Source organism: Pristis pectinata, chromosome 23 (genome assembly GCF_009764475.1).
Source record: "Pristis pectinata isolate sPriPec2 chromosome 23, sPriPec2.1.pri, whole genome shotgun sequence".
Taxonomy (NCBI): Eukaryota; Metazoa; Chordata; class Chondrichthyes; order Rhinopristiformes; family Pristidae; genus Pristis; species Pristis pectinata.
Window position 1 is genome coordinate 4,617,296 of NC_067427.1, and position 26,493 is coordinate 4,643,788.

Below are 26,493 nucleotides of genomic sequence, written 5' to 3' on the forward strand. Positions count from 1 at the left end.
GAAGAACAGAGGCTGATCTCGCATCCCAAACGTCAGAGATGCATCAATGGCAGGTTGTGGTTTTTCATTTAAAGGTAGGTTCTCTGCATTGCAAAAATTGGTCCCTATAGTGTGAGAATCTCCATGTCTATCCCACACCAGCACTAGGTGACCTTCCATTGGACCAGGGAGTTAGAACCAAAGCACTTCAGGACTTCCTGGGCCACTTTACAGCCAATGAAGTTCTTCTTCTGAAGCATGGTCACTGGTGTAATGTAGGGAGTGTGTGGTCAATTCTGCACACAGCAAGATCCTCCAAACAGCATCCTGGTGGAGTTAACCTCCGGTAACTAAAGCTAGCTTGGAAATTTTATGGAAATAATGTGCAGGTGGATCAGGAAGGTGTGAAGGGAGAGAACGCTATCCAGAAAACATCAGTCGATGATATCAATTATCATTATTTGAGTTGAATGAACAGTGTGTTACGATTAAAATTATTTCTGGAAATAGTGGTCAGATGTGGTTCTGGGAAAGCGTGAACCCATTTCTGTCCTTAGCACCAATGTGAAGAATTCATACCGATCAGCAGTTTTGTCAAGGGACAAGGCACCACTGTGACCTGTGTGGTCTCAGTACAAAGGGTTGTGGTGGCAGCAAACTTTGGTTGATGAAATGATACCATGTGTATGTTTTCAGTCTGCTGAACAAACACAGCTCCACACAGTTACACCCAGTCGGAATTGGTTGGATAAACCTCACTCACCATTTCCCTAATGTGGATTATTCTTATTCCAACAACTCTGATGAGATTTGCAATTATTGATTTACAATTAGAAAGAAACATTTGGCTATAATTTCTGGGTTACTGTACTGCCACGCCTCTGGGTTACTGTACTCTGTAATATATAAGCAATGGCTAGTTAAGAGCAACGTCTATACAACCAGCTGTAAATATCACAAAATTTAATTTGTCCTGGTCCAACCATGTAAACACTACAGACAAAAAAGCACACCAGCGCTTCTACTTTCTCAGAAGGCTAATGAAATTCAGCATGTCCCCGATAACTCTTACCTGTTTTAATCGATGCACCATAGAAAGCATCCTATCTGGATGCATCACAGCAACTGCTCTGCCCAAGACCGCAAAAAATTGTGGAGAATTGTGAACATAACCCAGTCCATCAGGCAAATAAACTTTCCCTTCATTGACTCCGTCTACACTTCCCACTGCCTTGGGAAAACAGCCAAGATAATTAAGGACCCACTCCAACCCCGGTCATTCCTTCTTCTCCCCCCTCCAATCAGGCAGAATATACAAAAGCCTGAGAGCATGAACTACCAGGCTCAAGGACAGTTTCTATCCGGCTGTTATCAGACCCTCGAACGGACCTCTCATACACTAAAAGATGAACTCTTGATCTCCCAATCATTGTGGCCCTTGCACTTTGTCTACCTGCACTGCACTTTCTATGTAACTACAACACTATATTCTGCATTCTGCTTTCTTTCTGCTACCTCAGAGTAATTATGTATGGAATAATCTGTCTGGATGGCAAGCAAGGCAAAAGCTTACCACTGTATCCCGGTACATGTGACAATAATAAACCAATATCAATAAACCTATACCAGCTCCTACCCCAGCCAATTTCCACTGGAAAAGAAGGGTTGACTGAGGGATCTGTGCACGGGGAACCAAAGTAGTAAAAAGAGAAGATTTTCCTTTTACATATTGATTAATTATTTGGACCACTGACAATAGGACAGGACATTCCTGTCCAACAGGGAGCCTATGTATATCCCTGGTAAAAAAGGTGTGTATTCCTTTCTACAAAATGCACTGCAGTTATCAAGGCCACTCCAACAGCACCTTCCAAACCCACCACCTCTCCCTGTGAGATGGACAAGGGGAACACCATCACCTGCAGGTTCCCCCTCCAAGTCATACATCATTCTGCACTGGAAATATATTGCTAGTCCTTCATCCTGCTTAGCAAGATTTAGATTCAGATTAGTTACACCAGGGTGCGTGGAGCTCACAGAGTAAACAGCATGCACGATAATGATAGATACAGCGACACGCACAACACAGAATGGTGCAAAGATTATTGTGCAATCTGAGGTAGTGCAAAAAGAAATGTTAAATTGACAATAATGGAATAACCAGAGAGGTCCGAGAACGTGGTTGCGTCACTGGGAAGGGGATGTGAAAGAGGTGATTGGTTCAGAAGTCTGTGGGGAAGAAGCTGTTCGGACGTCCAGGCTTTCCAGCTCCTGTGTCTTCTCCCAGAAGCTAGAAGAGGGGAAAGGGAATGGCCAGGGTGGCAGGCATCCTTGATGATACCATTAGCCTTCCAGAAGCAAAGCACCATGAAGATGGACTGAATGGAAGGAAGTGATGAGCCTGTGATGGACTGGGCAGTGTTTACCACTCTGCAGGTTCCGTCGGTCTAGAGCAGAGCAGTTGCCATACCAGGCCGAGATACAACTTGTCAGGATACTTTCTATAGAAGTTCCGGAGAGTTTACGCTGTTGTGCTTTCTTGATCAGTGTGGAGGGAGCAGGAGAGGTTGCTGGTGAGATGGATGACTAGCAACTTGAAGCTGTCGACCATCTCTATGGCAGCCCCGCTTCCTCCGTTAAACAACTGGATCTCTCACCCTGCTGACAGTAAGGGCTCGGTTGTTGTTCTGACCCTCTGACAAAAGGTTCACAATCTCTTTCCTGTACTCCGTCCCATTGTTGTTGCTGAGTGGCCGATAACAGTGGTATCAGCGGCAAATTTAAAGACCGAGTTAGCTCTGCATCTGGCCACAGTCATCAGTGGGCAGGGAGTAGAGCAGTGACACGTACGAGGTTGTGACATCTTTTAAACACAGTTTGCTGCTTGATTACTCAAGGATTTTCTTTCCTCTGGGTCCTGGAATAAAGTGAGTGTTAGGGTACTCAGTCTGCTGTGGGGTCCTAGGTGTGATTGGCTCTGAAGGATGTCCCTTTGGGGCAACCACCTCTGTGTCTGCTGGTGTAAGGCCCCACTTGCAGCTCCCCAGAAAGGCAGTGAGAAGTGATCAACAAGCAAAGACTGAGAAACGTTCTCGCAATGCCGAGTAGATCTGCGATCCAAGCGTTGGTTTGTTTCCAATTAAAACTTCTGCAAACCAGTTGTTTCAGAAAGGCCTTTGTGTATTGTTGCTTCAGACTGGAAAAGGCAAATGCAGAGCTCGTACTGAACAGTGCAGAGAGCTGACTCCAGACCATTTTCTTGCATTTTCTATTTTTAGTGGATTCTGTGTTTCTGGATATCAGCTGTAGGACATTTACACTGTGAAAATATCTGGCATGTTTCTCTGGCACGTTTATCTTGCTTTGACATTGTGTGTGTGTGTGTGTGTGTGTGTGTGTGTGTGTGTGTGTGTGTGTGTGTGTGTGTGTGTGTGTGTGTGTGTTTGTGTGTGGGTGTGTGTGTTTGTGTGATTCTGTGTGCGTGGGGATCTAGATGTGGGGGGGTGTGGGTGCAGAGAGGGTGTGGGAGGGATTGAGGTGTGGGAGGGGGTGTGGGAGGGGGTGCAGGTGCGGAGAGGTGAGGTGTGGGAGCGGTGAGGTGTGGGAGAGGGTGTAGGGGCAGAGAGGTGTAGTTGTGGCAGGGGGTGTGGGGGGTGTGGGAGGGGGTGTAGGTGTGGGAGGGGGTGTGAGGGATGGGAGGGGGTGTAGGTGTGGGAGGGTGTGAGGGAGTGTGGGAGGGGGTGTAGGTGTGGGAGGGTGTGAGGGAGTGTGGGAGGGTGTGAGGGAGTGTGGGAGGGGGTGTAGGTGTGGGAGGGTGTGAGGGAGTGTGGGAGGGGGTGTAGGTGCAGAGAGGTGAGGTGGAGGGGTGTGGATGTGGGAGGGGCTGTGGGAGGGTGTGTAGGTGTGGGGGGTTGTGGGAGGGGGTGTGGGTGTGGGAGGGGCTTTGGGAGGGGGTGTGGGTGTGGGAGAGGGTGTGGGAGGGGGTGTGTGAGGGGGTGTAGGTGCAGGAGGGGGTTTGGGAGGGATTGAGGTGTGGGAGGGGGTGTAGGTGTGGGAGGTGGTGTGGGGGGTCGCAGGAGAGGGTGTAGATGTAGGGGGTGTGGGAGGGGGTGTGGGAGGGAGTGGAGGTGCAGAGGGTCAGTCTGCCTGTGAACATTGAACCGAATGCCGACGAGTCTCCCAGTGCGGAGAAACTGCCAGTTGGGATCTTTCTATACTGGCTGTCCCGGGCCGGCTGTGAAGCCGGAACGTGCGTCAACTTTTTCCCCTCACTTTATTGGAAGAACTGAAATGGTTTGACAGAGCAGCGACGGTGGAGACAGTTAACATTCCGAGACTGTGACCCGCTGGGAACTCGCTGCCAGTCGAGAACTCTGGCGCCCTGGATCCACAATGAGACCGAATTTGAGATCAGACTTCAGTGCACAGTTTCCGCATTTCGGGAGTGAATTTCTTGGGAACACTGCAACTTCCGGGAAGGAAGACGTGGGTGATGGTTCAACATGCCTCACACAGCCCGGCAAAGCAAGTGTTGGGGAATATCAGGAGTCCGCGGTGCTCCTGTCGATGAGTAATGATGGAAACTTGGTGGGCAATCGGTACACAGCAAGATCCCACAAGCAGCAACGTGAGAAGGACCCAACAATCTGTGTTGAGTATTGCTGATTCAGAGATGGACAGTGTGAAGGATTCCCTGCTCCTCTCCAAACACTTCCCAGGGATCCTTTATATCGACTAGTCAAGGCCTGAGCTCATCCAAGAAGTAGAAGCACACTCCCTTGTACTGCATTGGAGGGTCATCCGGGATGCTTGAATCAAGTAGTGGGACTTGAACTCACGACCATCTGACACAGAGGCAGGAGGGCTGTCCACTGAACCAATAACCAGATACCCTGATGGGTGTTTCTAGCTTCTGCAGGAAGGGAGCAGGCAGTCTGGGGACCTGGGGGAGTGCTGAACTGTTGGTGTCAAGACCACACAGTTCTCCAGCCTATGTGTTGGGGAGCTGCAATACCTGGGACCGAGGAACTTCTCCACAATAAGACACAACCCGCCGTTTCTGTGAGTCGGGAGGCAGGATTTAATGGCCCCACCGCCAACAGCCATGCCTTCATCTCCCTGGACCCCGAGTTCTAAACCTTCCACCTCTCCCTCCTTCCTTTAAAGGCACCTCTTTTTGCTGGCTTTGGACGCCTGTGGCTCAATGCTCCTGCAGAGTTCACTGGGATGCTACATCAGAGGTGCTATATAAATGCATGTTGCCTTTGTAGTAAATGACCCCTTGGGCTCAACACCCCAATGTTGTAAAGCCTTGATTTTTGAATCATCCTGCGCAGTACTTAAACACACACCCCACATTGTAAATAGTCCAGTGTTAGGGTTAACGCAGACAACTTATAATTGAACAAATATGGTTGTCCACAACACAAAGGGTTTCAATCTCAGTTACAACGAGTGGTGCAGAAAGCCCCATCGCTGTTTGTGAATAATTTGGACTCCGTACAAGCCTTTGTTTGCTACAACTGGTTGTAAAATATCTGACGTCTAGCTTGACATTTCTTTGGACAGAATAATGAATTAGTTTCTCTCTCTGAAACACTGCGTCCCCACAGACTTAACATGTCTGCATATCTTTAAAGAGAAGAACTTCATGTCTGCTGTGAAGAAGGACTCAGTGAAGGAGAATTTTCAATCCAACTCTGTCAAAGGGCAGGAAGAAGATCCCTCTACTACGTTCATGCCTCAAGGATCATCATTTGTCTGGGAGTAGCAGTTTCTTTGGAGACCGCTTCACACAGACCTCTCACAGAGCAGCCGGGCCACGGAGTAAAGTCATATCATCACACAGCACAGAAGCAGGCCCTTCAGCCCATCTTGTCCATGATGACCACCCAGCACTTGGTCCACAGCTTCCTGTGCCTTGGCGATTCACCAACACAAGGCAACAGCAGCTGGAGTTGGCCACTAGGCCCCACAAGCCTGTCCCGGCATTCCACATGATCGTGGCCGATCTACCCCAGGCCTCACAGTTCCGTCTCCTCGGGTTGGAACCCGACCTCCGGCGCTGTCGGTGTGGAGTTTGCACATTCTCCCTGTGTGACTGTGTGGGCTCTCCCCTCCCAGGTGCTCCAGTTTTCTCCCATATCCCAATGATGTGAGGGTCGGTAGAGTCAGGGAGCTGTACGAAAAGTTGCCCTTCAAGTCCCCTTTTAAATCTTTTCCCTCTCACCTTAAACCTATGCCCTCCCCTCCCCTGGGGACAAGACAGTAGCTACTAACCTCACAGGTTAATTGACCACTGGAAGTTGCCCCCAGTGTGTAGGTGAGGGGTAGAATCTGATTGGAGTTGACGGAAATGTGGGGAGAATAAAATGCGTTGGAGTAGGACGACTGCTAGATGGTCAGTGCAGAGTCGGTGGGCAGGAGCGCCTGTGTGCATGATGTATCTCTCTGTGACTCAAAGTAACTCCCCTCCATCCCAGATCCCCACAGTCCTCAGTGCCCCCGTCTTCTTTTTACCTTGTACGTTAACGATTTGGATGATGGAGGAAATGGTTTTGTGGCTAAGTTTGCGGATTACACCAAGATAAGTGGAGGAGTAGAGAGTATTGAGGAGATAGGAAGGTTGCAGAGAGACCTAGATAGTTTAGGAGAATGGGCAAGGAAATGGCAGATGAGATTCAATGTTGAGAAATGTGCAGTTGTACACTTTGGAAACAGAAATAAACGGGCAGATTATTATCTAGAAGGAGAGAAAATTCAAAGTACAGAAGTACAAAGGGACTTGGGGGTACTCGTGCAGGATACCTTAAAGGTTAACCACCAGGTCGGATCGGTGGTAAAGAAAGCGAATGCTATGTTGGCATTCATTTCGAGAGGTATAGTGTATAAAAGTAAGGAAGTGTTGATGAGGCTCTACGGGGCACTAGTGAGGCCTCATTTGGAATACTGTGCACAGTTTTGGGCCCCATGTCTTAGGAAAGATGTGCTGATGTTGGAGAGGGTTCAGAGGAGATTTACGAGGATGACTCCCGGAATGAAAGGGCTTACATATGATGAGCGTTTGTCGGCTCTTGGACTGTACTCACTGGAGTACAGAAGAATGAGAGGGGACCTCATAGAGACATTTAAAATGTTGAAAGGACTGGACAGAGTAGATGTGGTCAAGCTGTTTCCCTTGGTGGGTGAGTCCAGGACCAGAGGGCACAATCATAGAATTAGAGGGTACAGGTTTAAAACAGAGATGAGGAGAAATTTCTTTAGCCAGAGGGTGGTGAATTTGTGGAATTCCTTGCCACGCACAGCAGTGGAGACCAGATAGTTGGAGGCGTTTAAGGAAGAGATAGATAGATATCTAAATAGTCGGGGTATCAAGGGATATGGGGATAAGGCCGGAAATTGAGATTAGAATAGTGTTTTTTTTTGCACCCCCCCCCCTCATTTTCTCATTTCTTTTTCTTTTTTCCCTTTTCCATGGAGCAGACTCGATGGGCCGAATGGCCTACTTCTGCTCCCTTGTCTTGTGATCTTGTGAAAAAATTATCTACCTCCTCTTTAAATACTTCTAATGGTAGAATTGGTATTGGTTTCTTATTGTCACATGTACTGAGGTACAGTGAAAAACCTGTCTTGCATACAATTCATACAGATCAATTCATTACACAGTGCATCGAGGTAGTACAGGGTAAAACAATACAGAACGCAGAATAAAGTGTCGCAGCTACAGAGAAAGTGCAGTGCAGGCAGACTATAAGGTGCAAGGTCATAACGAGGTAGATTGTGAGGTCAAGAGTCCATCTTATTGTACTAGGGAACCGTTCAATAGACTTATAACAGCAGGTTGAAGCTGTCCTTCTGCCTGGTGGTATGTGCTCTAATGAAGTGCTCATCCAGAACATTTTAAATTTCGTGAGAGTGTAAAATCTTCTGCGAATGGGTGACATGGTTAATTTCTTCCCTCTCTGACCCTGGTTATTCTGACATTGAATTGGTGCGGGGAGTATTGAACAGTGGGTGTGATCAGCATATCCAGTGAAGGAAACAGTAACTAAAGTGAGGAACATCAAGCAACTTAGCAGGCGGGGTCTTGTATTCGTCAGGAAGAACTACACAAACAGGAGTTACTTGAAGAAGCGACTGTGCAACGAGAGAAAGGTGCAAAGTTTCCCTGTCCCTGGTGCGTGGGATCCATGCACAAGTCTAGCTCAAAGCATGAGAGAAAACCATAGCAAATTATCCAGCTGTAGGGTGAGAGCTGTGACTCAGCCGATACACTGCACCTCCAGTTTGTCTGGTTATTGTCTTGCCACAGCACTTTGTATTGCGAAAACTTTCAGCTTCTCTCAGTTGAGATTGGCGTCTGATTTCCATTCACTTTTGTGCAAGAATACTGTTTGGAATTCAAGTCAAGTCAAGTCGAGTTTATTGTCATCTGCACATTGCAGAAATTTTACTTACGGAGCTACCAATGCAGAATGTGTTTGCAAGGAACAGTCTTTCAATTATAATATTCAACAATTATGACATGGCTGACAGAGTGGCTCAGCTGGTAGGGCTGCTGCCTCCAAGATCCAGAGATCCAGGTTCAATCCTGACCTCCGGCACTCTCTGAGTGGAGTTTGCACGTTCCCCCTGTGACTGCGTGGGTTTACCCCCGTGTGCTCTGGTTCCCTCCCATATCCTAAAGATTAATAGGCTGCTGTAGGTTGCCCCTGGTGTGTAGATGAGTGGTGGAATCTGAGGGAGAGTTGATGGGAGTGTGGGGGCAATGAATGGGGCAACGGTCTGCTGGATGACTGCTTTATAACCTCTACACCTCTTCAAGTTAGAACAGGGGTTCAAATATTCCAGTTTCAGAATGTGCTGGGTCAGCATCTAATGTATCACATAGTCTAAGACAATTTTTAGATCCCACTAGCCTGTCAGATGCCGTGAAATGGTCTTGGTTGGTCGTGTGATGTTCATGTCACACTTGCCAATAGAGACTCAGTGTTTCCAAGTTCTGCGCCAACAGTTACTGGCCCACTGCGAGAGATCGGTCCTGCGGCCTGAGACTTAAACGCAAAATCCCACAGAGGCTGGAAATCTGAAATAAGACCAAAAAAAAACTTGAAAAACTCAGCAGATCGAAGTAGCCATCCCAGTATTAGAGGCAACTTCCCTCTGAACCCAAATAGATACTGCATTGTCCAGTGCACGTCCAGCCAGAAGGGGAACAGTCAAAAATGACATCAGACTTGCATTTATATGGTGCCTGAGAAACTTTTCCCAGTTCTGATGAAAGGAACTGAAATGTTGACTGTTCTCCTCTGCACAGATGCTGCCTGACTCGCTGGGTATTTCCTGACATTTTCTGTTTTAATTCCAGATCTCCAGGAGTTTTGTTTTTGATAAAAGTTATTTAAATACTTTGGCATAGTTAGCAGGGTAGATAGTCAGAATCTTTTTTCCAGGGCAGAAATGCCAAACACTAGAGGGAACACACAGGTCAATAGGGTCGTTAAGAAGGCGTATGGAGTGTTGGCCTTCATTATTCGGGGTATTGAGTTCAAGAGCTGCGAGGTGATGTTGCAGCTCTATAGGACTCTGGTCAGACCACATTTGGAGTATTGTGTTCAGTTCTGGTCACCTCATTATAAAAAGGATGTGGAAGCTTTAGAAAGGGTGCAGAGGAGATTTACTAGGATGTTGCCTGGATTGGAGAGCATGTCTTATGAGGATAAGTTGAGCGAGCTAGGGTTTTTCTCTTTGGAGAGGAGGAGGATGAGAGGTGACTTGATAGAGGTGTACAAGATGATAAGAGGCATAGATCGAGTGGACAGTCAGACTTTCTCCCAGTGCGACAATGGCTAACATGAGGGGAAATAATTTTAAGGTGATTGGAGGAAGGTATAAGGCGGATGTCAGGGGTAAGTTTTTTACACAGAGAGTGGTGGGTGCGTGGAACGCACTGCCGGCAGAGGTTGTGGGGGCAGATACATTAGGGACATTTAAGAGACTCTTAGATAGACACATGAATGATAGAAAAATAGGGGGCTATGTGGGAGGGGAGGGTTAGATAGATCTTAGAGCAGGATAAAATGTTGGCACAACATTGTGGGCTGAAGGGCCTGTACTGTGCTGTAGTTTTCTATGTTCTATGAATAGGTTTAAGGTGAGGGGAGGGAAGTAAAAGGAGATTTACGAGGCTAGTTTTTTACACAGAGTGGTGGGTGCCTGGAACGGGCTGCCAGGGGAGGTGGTGGAGGCAGATACAATATCAACATTTAAGAGGCATTTATACAGACATATAAACAGGCAGGGAGTGGAGGGATATGGGTCATGTGCAGGCAGATGGGAGCAATTTAGCTTAACGTCATGGTCAGTGCAGAAATTGTGGGCTGAAGGGCCTGTTCCTGTGCTGTATTGTTCTCTGTTCTATGTTCCCTGTTTGATCTGCAAAGAAAAAACACTGCAGATGCTTAAAATCTGAAACAAAAACAGAAATTGCTGGGAATCTGTGGAGAGAGAATTAAAATGTAACGTTTCTGGCCGATGGCCTTTAATCAGAACTGGAAAAGTGTTGAAGTAGCTAAAAGGAACATTAATTCTTTTTCTCTCTCCACAGATTCCCAGCATTTTCTGTTTCTTGGTTCGGATTGTGTTTTACGTTGTTGAGAGGGGGAGGTGTGGGGAGAACAGAAGGAACATCCGTGTCAACCTTCCTGTGCGGAACATAACCTGAATAACCGGGGTGCCTGCCCCATCACATTGTTCTCTCCCCCTCTCCCTTGTCTGCAATTCAAAACTTCTCTGTTCTGATGAAGGACCACTGAATGGAACTGTTAACTTGTTCTCCCCAGATGCTAACTGATCTGCTGGACATCCCCAGGATTTGCTGTTTCCTTCTGATATCTGGTCATCTTTTATAACGGAGGAAACCTGTTGCATTAAAAATTACAAAGACAATATGATTAGCGAGACCAGACATCTAGCCCACCCACGTTCCATCTTCCAGCTCTCTTCATGTGCTGTTGGAATTGCTTTGTTCCCTCCCTCCTTCTATAAGTCTGGGAGCCCCCAATGCTCTACTGTTGCTGCCTCATCCGATGGGATATGGGACCCCCTTCATCCCTCCCAATAACCTGGATAAGCAACACCTTGGATTAAAAATTCTCACCCTTCTTTGTAGTTATCTCCAAGATCTCAATCCCTGGCAATGCAGTCTCGCCCAGCCCCACAAACACTGAGACATTGACACCCTTCCAACGCTGACCCCAGATAATTAAGTAGCAGAGGTTTAGTGAGAAAGGGAATGGGACTGATGGGAGCCAGTATGGAACCAATAGGCTGAATGGCCTACTTCTGTGCTATAGTAAGTAAATAATTGCTCTGACGATGGCAGCTATGCCTTCAGTGGCTCTGGGTATCTCCCTCTTGCCCACAGCACCTCTGAAGGGTCTTGACCCGGAACGTTAACCGTCCATTTCCCTCCACGGATGCTGCCTGACCTGCTGAGTCTGCCCACCAGATTGGGTGTTGTTCCAGATTCCAGCGTCTGCAGTCCCCTGTGTCTCCCAGTACCTCTGCCCTCTTCTTCCTAGAAGCTGCTCCATAAATCCCCAACTCAACGACTAGGCACTTGTCACGTCCCTTACCACCCTGTCACTGGGTAGCACAGCGGGGCAGATGGTACAGCTGCTGCCTCACTGCTCCGGAGAGCCCGGTTCAATCCTGACCTCTGGCACCCGCCTGTCCTCCCCGTGACTGTGTGGGTTTGCCCCAGGTGCTCCAGTTTCGGAAACCCCGACCTGGCTCACGGGGTGCTGAATCCCACTGGGTGCTGAATCCCACTGTACTATACTGGGGTCCCGTTTCCTGCACTTCCTTCAAACTCACCTGGTTCTTTCCCTCTAGGGCCCTGTTTCCTACGGTCCCTACCAGATCCACCAGAAGATATATTTATTCCACTGTGTAACGTTTTGGAGTATTGATAGAAATTACATCCAATAGTCCAGAAAACTGCCAGTCCCACATTACCAAATGTGTGTGCCGGATTATTGGTGTTTTCCTGTAGTTGTACTGAATGCCTTCAACAGCTCTGGAGAGAATAAAGCAACTACTAATTTGCAGTCTTTGTAGAACTTTCCTGTACTTGAACAAAATGATATAAAATAACAAAAACTTTCTTAATGGAGCACAAATTTTCTACATCACATGACATTTATGCAGGTTGGATAATTCAGGGGGATTTCTGGTGTTTGTTTTAGTGAGAGGCTCTCCCAGTCTCTTATCATGGGTGTTTTATTTAAAACAAAGTAGTTATTTTGGAAGTTTTCTAACCTTGAGGTTTGACCAATCTGTGTCAGGTGGGGGTGGAGGGGAGGGGGAAGGGGTTGGGGGATGTAATCCTTTCTTGTACAAATGGTGCTCACTAACAAAAGCCACATTCCTGTAAAGCCAGCAAAAATTTTTTAACATGACGAATGTGTTCCGATTAACAAGTCATAAATGTATCTGCCTCCTAAGGCCAGAGCAATTTGATTTGTAGGTTTACAGGATTTTTGGAAGCAAATTAAACAGTGAAAAGACATAAAATAATGAAAAAAACGACCAGGTCTATTACAGGACAGAGATTCTTCCTTGCTGGAGTGTTTCAGAGTACATATTTTGATACACTACCTTTAACAACAGCAGTTTAATTGCTGCAAAGAATATTATAGTTGACCAATTTCTTTATTAATAATACTCTCTGAAATGCTAACCTTGTCATATTGACTAATGTGGTGTGTTTGCAGGCCCAAGATGATTAAATTGGAAGTCTTGTGCATTTTGCAAGAACAGGCTCATTATCAGATATGCCTACAGTACGTTGGATGGGTCATGAAAGAGATGTGCCTTGTCATTCTTTTATAAAGAGTCAAATTTCAAAGTGAACATTTCTCCACAAAGTGTAAAGGTGCAGTGGCCCATTTGCTGGCGCAAGATTTTCCGTGCTGTCGCCAGTCTGCTAAAAACAAGTTGTCTGGGCTCCTGCTACTGGATGGAGACTGCTCCACAAACCTGATATATAAACGGGAACAGCCTAAAGCACAAATGGTGAATAAAGCATTGGGAGCCGTACTCATCCACATCACAAGGCCTGTCAAACCGCTTTGGGATGAGTCCTTCTCAGGGATTATTTGAGGCGACAATTTCAAACTCAACAGAGCTTTCTCTGGCCAACAACACGAGGCATTAACACCGCGAGGGAGAGAGGCACTGACTTTGGTCCCAGAGTTGGGAATTTCAAAGTCAAAGTTGAGTTTATTGCCTTATGCACAAGTACATGTGTGCACAAGTGTAATGAAAAACTTACAGCAGCATCACAGGCATAGAGCATCAGATAAGCAGCATTCACAAGAAAAACATAATTTAAGCATAAATTATATCCAATTTTTACAAGAAAGAACACAATAAGAACAAAAAAAAGTCCATTTTATTGGTATTAGTATTGGTTTATTATTGTCATTTGTACCGAGGTACAGTGAAAAACTTGTCTTGCAGGTCAATTGAATTGATCGTACAGGTCAATTCATTACACAGTGCAGTTACATTGAGTTAGTACAGAGTGCATTGAGGTAGTACAGGTAAAAACAATAACAGTACAGAGTAAAGTGTCACAGCTACAGAGAAAGTGCAGTGCAATAAGGTGCAAGGTCACAACAAGGTAGATCGTGAGGTCATAGTCCATCTCATTGTATAAGGGAACCGTTCAATAGTCTTATCACTGTGGGGTAGGAGCTGTCCTTAAGTCTGGTGGTACGTGCCCTCAGGCTCCTGTATCTTCTACCCGATGGAAGAGGAGAGAAGATAGAATGTCCCGGGTAGGTGGGGTCTTTGATTATGCTGGCTGCTTCACCAAGACAACGAGAGGTAAAGACAGAGTCCAAGGAGGGTAGGCTGGTGTCCGTGATGCGCTGGGCCGTGATCATAGTGTTGCTAAGCTGCAGTGTTTAGGGTTTTGCAGGTTGGTTCAAGGACCGAATGGTTGAAGGGAAGTAGCTGTTCCTGAACCTGGTGGTGTGGGACTTCAGGCTTCTGTACCTCCTGCCCGATGGTAGCTGTGAGAAGATGGCACGGCCCAGATGGTGGGGATCTTTGATGATGGATGTTGCCTTCTTGAGGCAGCGCCTCCTGTAGATACTCCCGATGGTGGGGAGGGATGTGCCCGTGATGTACTGGGCTAAGTCCACTACTCTCTGCAGCTTCTTACATTCCTGGGCGTTTGAATTGCCGTACCAGACAATGATACAACCAGTCAAGATACTTTCAACAGTACATCTGTAGAGGTTGGTTAGCGTGTTTGGTGATAAGCCGAACCTCCTAAGAAAGTAAAGACGCTGGCGCACTTTTCTTATATTGCATCTATTTGCTAGGCCCAGGATAAGACAACTGTAACAAATCAAGGAGCCAAAGACAAAGACAGCAGCCGATCTGGAAAAGCTTACAGCAAACATGGAGATGACCAGCCTCTTGTGTTTAACTCTCTGCTGTCAAGGGGGATGAGGTGCGATCTCAGCCGAGGACTCAGCATCTCATTACTGGCGCACAATTTAAATCTCATCTTTAGGCCTTTAGATTCACCAGGATGTTGCCTGGGATGGAAGGTTTCAGTAACAGAGAGGCTGCGTTTGACTTCCTTGGAGCAGAGGAAGCTGAGAATAATCTGAAAAAGGCGTACAAAATTATGGGGGCGTAGTTAGTGTAGATAGCGAGAAACATTTCCCCATGGCAGAGGTGTCTGCAGGGCATAGGTTTAAGGTGAAGGAGAGAGGTTTAGGGGGATCTGAGGAAGAACTTTTTTCACCCAGAGGGGTGTTGGAATCTGGAACGCATTTCCTGCGGGGGTGTTGAAGGCAGAGACTCCCACAGCATTTAAGAAGCATCTGGACAAGTACTTGAATCACCAAGGCACAGTAAACTACAGAGCGGGTGCTAACAAGTGGGATAAATATCAGTGGGTAAGACAAGATAAGGTATCTTTATTAGTCACATGTACATCGAAACACACAGTGAAATGCATCTTCTGAGTTGAGTGTTCTGAGGCCAGCCCACAAATGTCACCGTGCTTCCAGTGCCAACATAGCATGCCCACAACTTCCTAACCCGTACGTCTTTGGAATGCAGGAGGAAACCGGAGCACCCGGAGGAAACCCACGCAGACACGGGGAGAACGTACAAACTCCTTACAGGCAGCAGCGGGAATTGAACCCGGGTCGCTGGCACTGTAATAACGTTACGCTAACCGCTACACTGCCGTGCCTGCCCCTACTGATGGTCGACATGGACATGGCAGACTAATGGACCTGTTTCTGTGCTCTGTGACTTGATGACTCCAGGGCTTCACGGTTCTCTCACCTTTGTTACTGCAGTAAATTCCAAGTGATCTCTTCTGATGCATAAACCTTGCTGTTCACCCAATACAATTGTGTCGTTTGACCATTTTACCTGAGGTTGTCATCCTGTATTTACCTGTGGACATTTTCTCTCCAGCAGGTTCCTTTCAATGTGAATTAGACCAGGACTTTAGCCCTAAGCTTTACCACACAAATCAGTGGTCCCCATTTAGCATGTGGGTATCTGAACCATTGTTCAAGCTCCTGAGATTCTCTGGACTTATGCCCTCTCTTTTTCCCTTACCTCAGCTGCCAGATCCCTCTGTGATCATGGTTTTAGACCATCTCTTCCCAGCCAAGAATTTATTCTTATCAACATTTAAGGGAAGCAGGTGTCAGAGTTAAGGTCAGCATTTATTGCCCATCCTGAACTGCCCCTGGAGGAGATGGTAATAAATTGCCTTTTTCAACCGCTGCAATCTGCGATGTGAAGGTGCTCCCAAAGACAACGAACCTCCGACAACGCACGGCTGGGGAGTGACGAGGAGGGAGCCCACAGGCAGTGGCCCCTGTCCTTGGAGTTGAAGCTCTCGGGTTTGGGTTTGGGGTTCAGCGAGTAACCCCAGTGCATTTTGCAGATGGCACCCACTGCAGTCCCCGTGCACTGGTGCTGGTGGAGGGAGTGGTTGTGATGCAAGCCAGCAGTAAACCATCCTGGAACCAAACAATTTTCTACCCTGCGCAGGAAAGCAGTAATCAGCCACCGAATGGTAGCAGGGTTGCAGTGGTCCGAATGGTCCTTCCATGCTTCTATTTCATGTGTACCAGGCACGGTAGTGTAGCGGTTAGCATAATGCTATTACAGCACCAGCGACCTGGGTTCAACTCCCGCCGCTGTCTGTAAGGAGTTTGTACGTTCTCCCCGTGTCTGCGTGGGTTTCCTCTGGGTGCTCTGGTTTCCTCCCACATTCCAAAGATGTACGGGTTAGGAAGTTGTGGGCATGCTATGTTGGCACCAGAAGCGTGGCGACACTTGCGGGCTGCCCCCAGAACACTCTACGCAAAAGATGCATTTCACTGTGTGTTTCGATGTACATGTGACTAATAAAGAAATCTTATCTCTTATTTTCTCCCCTTAATCAGAATTCTAATCTGGCATTGTAGAAACACAGGGAGAATACAACAGAAAAAAAATCCAATAAAACTGACATCAATGGAAACAATGAACAGATAAGGGGTTATTATAATGGGAGGGCCAGTTTGGAACTAGCTTCAGTTTAGGAACACATATTTTTAACTTCTTATTAGGCACACCATTCTATTTAAAAGGAAATCTCTCAATTGCCAGCTTGCACATTGCAAATTTACTTGCAATCCCTCGGTGTAATAATCCACACAGTGTGTTAAATACTGTGATGTCCTGTTGATTGTGGGAAGCGCTGTATCAAACAATCCTGTGCAGAATGCAGACTCTGAGCATTCTAGTACCTGGTATGAGTTATCTTTCATTTTAGGGCAGTGAATGGAACCGTTCCCTTTCTGGTTCTATCGGATAGTGGAATTTATGTCTGTGCAAGGGAGGTGGTTACGTCCTGTTGAAATGCAGATACTGTGCCTCGGCTGGATATTGTCTGCGTTTGAGGAGGCGCCTTGAACGTAAATGGCCTAAGCTCCCAGAAGCTTGTAATCCTACCAGGCCTTCTGGCTGAGAAGGTTATATTCATGAATTGGAGAAACTTAAATGAACCGCAAATTTGTCTGTGGTGGTGGATAGTTTTAGAGATCACCACAGTCGGAGCCTAACCCACAGAATTAAAGGAAATACGAGGGATGAGTTCAGATTTGTAAACTCGAGTAGATTTTCAACAGCCTATCAGATACGCTGCTTGGTCAGACAGAAGCTAATTGGACTGACCCCCAGTAATGTGTTTCCCAGTCAGTAAGTAGAAGTTATTCCATGTACCAACAAATGCAAATGGCTGGAGGAACTCAGCGGGTCAGGCAGCATCTGTGGAGGGAAATGGATAGTCGAGGTTTCGGGTTGAGACCCTTCATCTGAATCTCAACCCGAAACGTCGACCGTCCACTTCCCTCCACAGGTGCTGCCTGACCCGCTGAGTTCCTCCAGCAGATTGCGTGTTGCTCCAGATTCCAGCATCTGCGGTCTCTGGTGTCTCCATTACTTCATGTAATGTGCTTCATGAACTTTTAAGTGCAAACAGTGATTGAATCCTTGTTCTTAATGTGATATTTCGACTGTGTTAGAAAGGAATGTCTTGCGTTTCCATAGCGCCTTCCAGATGAGCAATGGCACCCAACAGCCAATAAGTAACTTTGAAGTGTCCTTTGAAGGAAGGTGAAGCGAGCTCTTTGGACCACTTCAGGTTGATTTGGAAAGAAAACAGTGATGTTCTTTTCGTTTGCAATTCCTGAGAACGTTCATCAAAGTTCCTGGGACAACAGTCCAGATGTTTTCCTGTCTCGGGTTAACGCCACATTTGAAAAGCTAAAAAACTGCAGATGCTGGGAGGCTGAGATAAAAATAGAATACACTGGAGAAACTCTACAGGTCAGGCAGCATCTGCGGAGAGCTGATCTTCAGGTCAATGACCTTTCATCGGAACCAAATTTGTAGCTTGCGGCATGTCATAGGCCTTCAGCTTGTTTGACAGTTTTCTCTTCAACTTTGTCAAATGTCCCCTGGACATCCACGTAAGTGACATGTTACAAGATAAGGGGGCGGCCATGTGTGTAGGAACTTCTTCTTGCAGAGGATGGTGAATTTACTGAATTCTCTGCCCCCAGAGGATTGCGGAGGCTCGATCACTGGGGGGCAGAGGGTGGATGCATTTTTGAAAGATTTTTCAAGAGGTTCTCCATGCTTCATTGAAGATCTGTAGACTCCACACAACATCGGAACCTCAGCGGAGACACAAGAGACTTGAGATGCCAGAATCTAGAGCAAAAAACAATCTGCTGGAGGAACTCAGTGTGTCGAGCGGCATCTGTGGGGGAAAGGAAATGTTGACCGTCCATGATGAGACCCTGAATTAAGACTAGGACCTCAGTTTGCACCCATTGTTTATCCTTTTGGAGGTTATCACCACTTGTAAGGACACTGTGCCCTTTTAATACATGCCACATGGTAACTGAGATGGTAATTGGTTTATTATTGTCACATCTACCAAGATACAATGAAAAGCTTTTGTTTGCATGCCATCCAGACAGATCATTCCGTACATAAGTACATCGAGGTAGTACAAGGGAAAAACAAGATGCAGGATATCGTGTCACAGTTACAGAGAAAGTGCAGTGCAGACAGACAATAAGGTGCAAGGGCCACGACAAGGTAGACTGAGAATCAAGAGTTCATCTTTATTGTACAAGTGGTCCATTCAAGAATCTGATAACAGTGGGATAGAACCTGGTGGTACATGTTTTGAAGCTTTTGTATCTTCTGCTGACATGAGAGGGGAGAAGAGAGAATGACCGCCGTGGTGGGGGGTGGGGGGGGATGTGTTATTATGCTGGCTGCTTTCCTGAGGCAGCAGGGAGTCCAGAGTCCACAGAGGGGAGGCTGGTTTGCGTGACGGACAGGGCTGTGTCCACAATTCTTTGCTATTTCTTGCAGTCCTGGGCAGAGCAGTTACCATACCAAGCTGTGATGCTGCTGGACAAATAATCCAGAAGCCTGGAGTCTTGATGTGGAGAGTTCGAATCCCACCGTGGTAACTGGGGCAATTAAATTCATTTAATTAAATCACTCTGCAATAAGAGAAAGCTAACTGAGGAATGGTAACCATGGAACTAAAAACACATCTGGTTCACTATCACAATAGAGGAACAAAGTCTTACCTGGTCTGTGCCAAATGTGACGGTAGACCCACAGAAAGGTTGAGTGGTGACTGCCCTCTGGAAGCACCCAGTAAGGTTGCTGGGTCCTGTAATTCTTCTGTCCTTCAAGTGGCCCAACGGGAAGTAATCCTTGATTTATTTCAGCAATGCAGTTGTGGGGCACACAGTGAGGTAACCATGGCACAGTGGCTCAGCTGGTAGGGCCACTGACCCACCGGTCCAGAGACCCGGGTTCGATCCTGGCCTTGGGTGATGTCTGTGTTGAATTCGCACCTCCCTCTGAGTGCCCCAGTTTCCTCCCATGCCCCAAACATGTGCGGGTTGGTAGGGTGACTGGCCGCTGTAAGTTGCCCCCAGTGTGGGTGAGTGGTAGAATCTGGGGTGGGGGGAGGCGTTGATGGGAATGTGGGGAGAATAAAACAGTGTGCGATTAGTGTAAATGTTTGCTGGTCAGCGCAGACTCAGTGGTCTGAAGGGCCTGCTTCCATGCTCTGTCTTTCTACGACTCCAACTGGAGGTGGAGGGAGACCCAGCAGGTAGAACTGCTGTCTCACAGCTGCAGAGACCTGGTTCGATCCCAACCTCCGGTGCTGTGTGCGAGGAGTTTCTCCCCGTGACCGTGCGGGTTTCCCCCGGGTGCTCCGGTGTTCTCCCACATCCCCGAAGACGTGCTGGTAGCTAATTGGCTGCTGTCAATCACCTCTCAGGTCGAGGTGAGTGGGAAAAGAATCAAAGGGGAGTTGATGGGCAGATGTGGGAGAACGATACAGGGGAGTAAGGGTGGGGGGGGGGATTGAGCTGCTGGGGTGTGTCCTGGGCTGAATGGCCTTCTGTATTAGAATAAGGACTTGTTGCTTATAAAACTGAGGGTGGTGATGTTCCGTTGTCCTTTATATTACAGTCGGAACACCGTACTACATGTCTCCGGAGAGAATACATGAAAATGGTTACAACTTCAAATCCGATATCTGGTCGCTCGGCTGTTTATTGTACGAGGTAAGTTGTATTCATCCTTAACTTTGAACGTTGGATAACTCCTGAATTTCGAAGCAGCGTCATCGTGAAGTGCTCCGATCCAGCTAACAGGGTTACTCGATCTTTCCAAAAGGGTCCTGATCCAAGGCGATGAGATGGGGGTCGGGTACCAGCTAACTTAATGGCAGAGCAGGTTTGGCTGGCTGAACGACTTCGTTCTGTTCCCAGACACGAGGAGATTCTGCTGCCAGCATTACGTGTAGGAGACGTGAATCAGGAAGGTTTACTTCCAGTTCCGGAGTCTGCTGTTCCAATTGTGGAACTATCGCCCAGAGTTTCTTCATGGTCTCTCGAGCTTGGGCTGTGGTGGGTGGAGGTGTGGGTTATGGGTCATGGAATCACAGAGTCACATGGCACAGAAACAGGCCCTTTGGCCCAGCTTGTCCATGTTGACCAAGTGGCCTAACTGAGCGAGTTCCATTTGCCAGCGCTTGGCCCATGTCCCTCAGAACCTTTCATATCCATGTAACTGTCCGAATGTCTTTTAAACATCGCAACCGTTCCCACCTCTACCAATTCCTCTGGCAGCTCGTTCCACACACCCATCACCCTCCGTGTGATAAAGTTGCCCCTCAGGTCCCCTTTTAAATCTTTCCCTTCTCACCTTAAACCTATGCCCCCTAGTTTTAGACTCCCCTACGCTGGGGCTAGATGGGAGAATAGTTTAGCTCGTGGTGAAGTGGCAGAGCAGACTTGATGGGCCGAATGGCCTACTTCTGCTCCTTTGTTTTGTGATCTTGTGAAGTTGAAGAATCTCAGAAAGTCTTCAAGAATTGTCACGACGGGCTGAAGGGCCTATTCCTGCGGTCTTCTGTTCTAAAAACTGCAGCACAATAGCCGCCCATTCGGCCCGTCGAGTCTACACCGGCTTTTGTGGAAGAGCAAACCGACCAGCCTCTCCCACGCCCCCACAAACCCCATTCCTTTCCCAACCAGAGACCCGGGTCCAGTCCTGACCTCGGCCACTGTCTGTGTGGAGTATGCACGTTCTCTCTGTGTGGCTGGGTGTCCTGGTTTCCTCCCGCGTCCCAAAGACGTGCGGGTCAACAGGGTTACTGGCCACTGTAAATTGCTCCCAGTGTGTAGGTGGGGGTAGTATCTGGGGAGGGGGGGGAGTTGAGAAGAAAGTGGGGAATACAAAAGAAGGGATTAATGTAGGATGAGTGTAAATGAGTGTTGATGGTTGGTGTGCTGAAGGACTGTTTCTGTGTTGTATCTCTCTCTGACTCTATGACACTTGACACTGACTCCACAAGAGCAACCCTTTCCCTTACTGCCACCAGTGGCATCTTGCTGTGCCTGGTGCAGGTTGGTGGGTAAATTGGCCCCTGTTGTGTAGGTGAGTCATAGAGTCTGGGGGTTTCAGAATTGGATTTATTATTGTCACATGTACCGAGGTACAGTGAAAAACGTTTTGCATACCATCCATCCAGATCAATTCATTACAGAATACAGGGTAAAGTGTCACAGCTACAGAGAAAGTGCAGAGCAGGTAGACAATAAGGTGCAAGGCCATAATGAGGTAGATTGTGAGGTCAAGAGTCCATCTTATTGTACTAGGGAACTGTTCAATAGTCTTATAACCGCAGGATAGAAGCTGTCCTTGAGCCTGGCGGTACGTGCTTTCAGGCTTTTGTATCTTCTGCCTGATGGGAGAGGGGAGAAGAGAGATTGTCCGGGGTGGGTGGGGTCTTTGATTATGCTGGCTGCTTTACCAAGGCAGCGAGAAGTGTAGACAGAGTCCATGGAGGGGAGGCTGGTTTCCGTGATGCGCTGAGCTGTGTCTACAACTCTCTGCGGTTTCTTGTGGCCCCGGGCAGAGCAGTTGCTGTACTGGATAGGATGCTTTCTGTGGTGGATCGATAAAAGTTGGTGAGTGTCAAGGGGGACGTGTCAAATTTCTTTATCCTCCTGAGGAAATAGAGGCACCGGTGAGCTTTCTTGGCCGTGGCGTCTACGTGGTTGGATCAGGACAGGCTATTGGTGATGTTCACTCCCAGGAACTTGAAGCTTTCAACCCTCTCGGTCTCAGCACCATTGATGCTTTGCTGACATTGAGGGAAAGGTTGTTGTCATGACACCATGTCACTAAGCTCGGTATCTCCTTCCTGTACTCCGACTCATCGTTATTTGAGATCCAGTCCACTACGCTGGTCTCATCCGCAAACTTGTAGATGGAGTTGGGGTATGGGACTCTGTGGAGAGTAAAATAGGATTGGTGTAAGTGGGTGGTCGATGGACTCGATGGGCCGAAGGGCCTGTCCCAGTTCCGTATAACTCTATAAATCTCAAATCAATCACCTGGATCCACCAATCACCCGCCAGCTCTTGATCCACCCCCTCTCGCCACCTTTTTATACCGGCTACCTCTCCAGTCCTGATGAAGGGTCTTGACCCGAAACGTCAACTGTCCGTTTCCCTCCACAGATGCTGCCTGACCCGCTGAGGTCCTGCAGTGCCTCTGTGTGTTAAATCAAACAGCATGTTTCACAGATTCAGTTGACAGGTGATGCAGGGGGACAGATCATGCAGCTGATTGATGTTTACTGTCAGGGAAAGTATTCCTGGTGCTGAGCATAAAAATCAATGGGAACGTCAGCTCTGGGATCACTGGCTGCCTTGGGAACAGCCCTTAAGGTTAGGGAAGAAGGAAGTTGGGAGATTGATCCCCTTGGCCCACTGAACACTTTCTAAATCTAACTCAGTAACTGAGGCAGCAGAATAGATTCCCACTTCCATCAGTGCTGACAGAGGAAGATGTATGGGAGGTGGCCAGAGAGAGATTAATATCAAACTGCACTTCGATAGACTAGAGCATTTAAAAAGATGGGTGAAGATAAATTGTTGTGTTCAGTGCTGAGGAACTTGTGAGCCTGACCGTACCAACACTGGAGAGCGCAGGTCGGATGAATGCCAGAGTCAGGAGCGTTGTGTGCTTGGAATGGAACATGGGATGGGTCAGCCTGTGACTGGGAAAACTAAATTTGAAGTGATTCGCTAATGTGTGGGTTTTCATGAAAATCAGAACTTATCCAAAACTTAGTGTTGTTCAACACTTCAAATAAACTCCGAACACTGAATGAAATTTGTTGAGCTTGTATGTAATCTCTCTACAGGTTGGAATTCTGTTCCTGGCTAAGATTAATTAACACTGCAGTCTGTTATCTGGTACATACTGAGTTAATCCAAGTATATGTGTCATCCAGTATACACCAAGTTAATTCATGTACACACTGCGTTAATCCATGTACACTGTGTCATCCAGTACACACTGTGTTAATCCACGTACACTGCGTTTTCCAGTATACACCGTGTTATCCAGTGAACATTGTATTAACCAATGTACAATACGTAAGTCAGAGTCTCTATTTTGGGTAGTCCCTCGGGATCGAGGATGAATTGGAACAAACATTGAACATAGAACAGTACAGCACAGGAACAGGCCCTTCAGCTTTAGTGAAGCTATAGCAACAAAACAATTTGCTGCAGGAACTCAGCAGGTCGAGCAGCATCTGTGGAGGAGAGAGGAAGTCAATGTTTCAGATTGAAACCCTGCATCATCGACATTTCCTCTCCGCGCCCCCCCCCCCCCAACAGACGCTGCTCGACCTGCTGAGTCCCTCCAGCAGATAGTGTGTTGCTCCAGATTCCAGTGTCTGCTGTCTCTGGTGTCTCCATTAGTGAGGCCACGTTGATCTAGAGCAGGACAGTAAACCAGAGGGTGTTGTGAGCAGGTGGTCACTGAAGAGCTGCCTTCATGCGACACCCGAGCCTGGGCTTCCCGTGAAGCAAAGGAGAGAATACTCGGTGCCTTTACTTTGTCAGATCTGGTGAGGTCATTAAAGTTTGTGTGGTGCTGTGCTTCAGAGCAAGGGCAACACTCTTCACTCCCTCTCTCCAGTGGGCACACTGCAAGTTCAGTGGCAGCTGCACCCAGACATCAGTGCCTCCAACTAGTGAGTTGGTCAGGGAGACCATGGAGCCCTGCGTCAGAGGAGTGTGCCTGTCTCCTGTGTGTAACCTCTGGGTCTAGATGGTGCCTGAACTTTCATAGTTCTGTGCAGAATCACAATCAGTATCAGGTTTATTATCACTGACTTAGATGATGCGAAATTTGTTGTTTTGCGGCAGCAGTACAGGGCAAGGACATAAAATTACTATAAATTACAAAAACAAATAAATAGTGCAAAAGAAGGAATAACGAGGTAGTGTTCATGGACCGTTCAGAAATCTGATGGCAGAGGGGGAGAAGCTGCTCCTGAATTGTTGCGTGTGGGTCTTCTGGCTTCTGTACCTCCTCACCAATGGTAGTAACGTGAAGAGGGCATATCCCGGGTGCTGAGGGTCCTTAGTGATGGATGCTGCCTTCTTGAGGCACCTCCTCTTGAAGATGTCCTTGATGGTGGGGAAGGTTGTGCCCATGATGGAGCTGGCTAAGTCTACAACCCTCTGCAACCCCTTGCGATCCTGCCCATTGGAGCATCCACACTAGGTGGTGATGCAACCAGTCAGAACGCTCTCCACTGTACATCTGTAGAAATTTGCAAGAGATATATGCAGAAATATAATAAAGGTATTGTCAAGACCCAGTAAGTTGAGAGTCACACGGAAAATTCAAACATCGTCACCACCCCTCCCTCTGTCTGACATTGAAGCATGAACTGTTGTTTCAGAAACTGCTCAGAATCTTCCACTTGATTCAGCTGTCTTACCCCGATGAGAATTTACATGAAAAGCCTTAAACATTCACCTATAAACCCCCTTGCACAATCCAAGACTTTCCAGTCTGGCTATCTCCCTTCTTTCTTTCCAGTCCAGATGAAGGTTCTCGACCCGAAACATCGACTGTCCACTTGCCTCCACAGATGCTGCCTGACCCGCTGAGTTCCTCCTGCGCCTTTTGTGTTGCTGTAGATTCCAGCATCTGCAGTCTCTTGTGTCTCCATTCCTGTCTAGATACTCATCGCTGGTTGGTAGTGCTCAACACACCCTGTAGGGATACCAGGGCGGTGCACTCTGCTTCCACAGCTCATTCCATTGTCGGGGGCAGCGTCCATCCTCAGATCGTTGTCGAGCAGTCAGCTCAAGTTTCTGAAGAGGAGAGCATGGTGTGAAATTCCAGGCTCAGTTCTCGAGCTGATGCTGCATCTAATCCAATTTATTGAGTAAGATTATCACTGATATAAATGCGGAGATGACGCGGATTCTGAACCCCAGCACTCACCGGCTTTTGAACTGACCGGGACACCAACAATACACTCCTGTCATTCAGGGAACTACACAGAAAACTTACAAGTTAGAGACTGGATCGTTCTGTCCTTTCACCAAGATTCCAGAACAGTTCTAAAGCAGACTTGTTTTAATGTTGTATATATTCCTCTTTTAATCTTACCTACGCCATCTCTGCTTATGAACATGGATGTTACAAGGATCAGAGACGTCCCAATTAGCAATACCTACACACACCAGTGTAAGACCCATTGTGCGTCCTAGAATTTGGCACACATTTACTTATTTTTTTACACACTAGTGCGTTCTTTGTTAAGAATCACTTCTGTGTTACTTTCACAGAAGAGGGTTTATGTCTGTGACCAGATCAGATATCGGAACTGTGAGTGTACGCTAAGAAGGGCAAATCAGTAATCTCATTTACTGGTTTTGACAGTTCCATTGTCAGGCATCGAGTTTCTTAATAACAAAACTAAACAATGCATATTCAATAATTACCCAAAGGTCCAATTTTCAGAGCAACTGTATGGTAAACAGAAGCAGAGGAATAAATCTAGCCAGCTTTCAAACACTGCACACCAAGCGGATGTAAAACAGCACTAAATGAGGGCAAGACACTTCCTTGAAATGCAGAGGGAAGTTGCTGCGGAGATGAAGGTAGTTCAGCGTGTTGTGTCTGAACTGTTCCTGACCAGCTAGGAAACTGTTATATTTTATTTTATGACTTAATCTAATTCCACCCGACGTATGATTGACTCAACAAGTTAACATATTCTGGTTTCTAATAAGTTTTTGTGTAAAAACTGTTTTCTGTCTCCAGCATATTTCTAGAGTTCATGGAATCACTCAGTGTGTTAACAGGTTCCTCAGACCCAGGTGCATGTTGACCAACATCCATCCATTCACACTAATCCTACGTTGTAGCAGGCACAGTAGTATAGCGGTTAGCATAACGCTATTACAGCGCCAGCGACCTGGGTTCAATTCCAGCCGCTGTCTGTAAGGAGTTTGTACGTTCTCCCCGTGTCTGCGTGGGTTT

The 26,493-nt window shown here is 47.2% G+C and overlaps 1 protein-coding gene across 4 annotated transcripts in view; it reads left to right on the forward strand.

The window, feature by feature from the left end:
* The window catches only part of LOC127582057 (serine/threonine-protein kinase Nek6-like), a 162,990-nt gene that overhangs the window by 113,466 nt on the left and 23,031 nt on the right, over positions 1–26,493 (forward strand). For all 4 annotated transcript variants that reach the window (XM_052037024.1, XM_052037023.1, XM_052037025.1 and 1 more), the window contains one exon: positions 20,092–20,186. In XM_052037024.1, the coding sequence (XP_051892984.1) occupies positions 20,092–20,186 (95 nt within the window). The remainder of the gene's footprint in view (positions 1–20,091; positions 20,187–26,493) is intronic.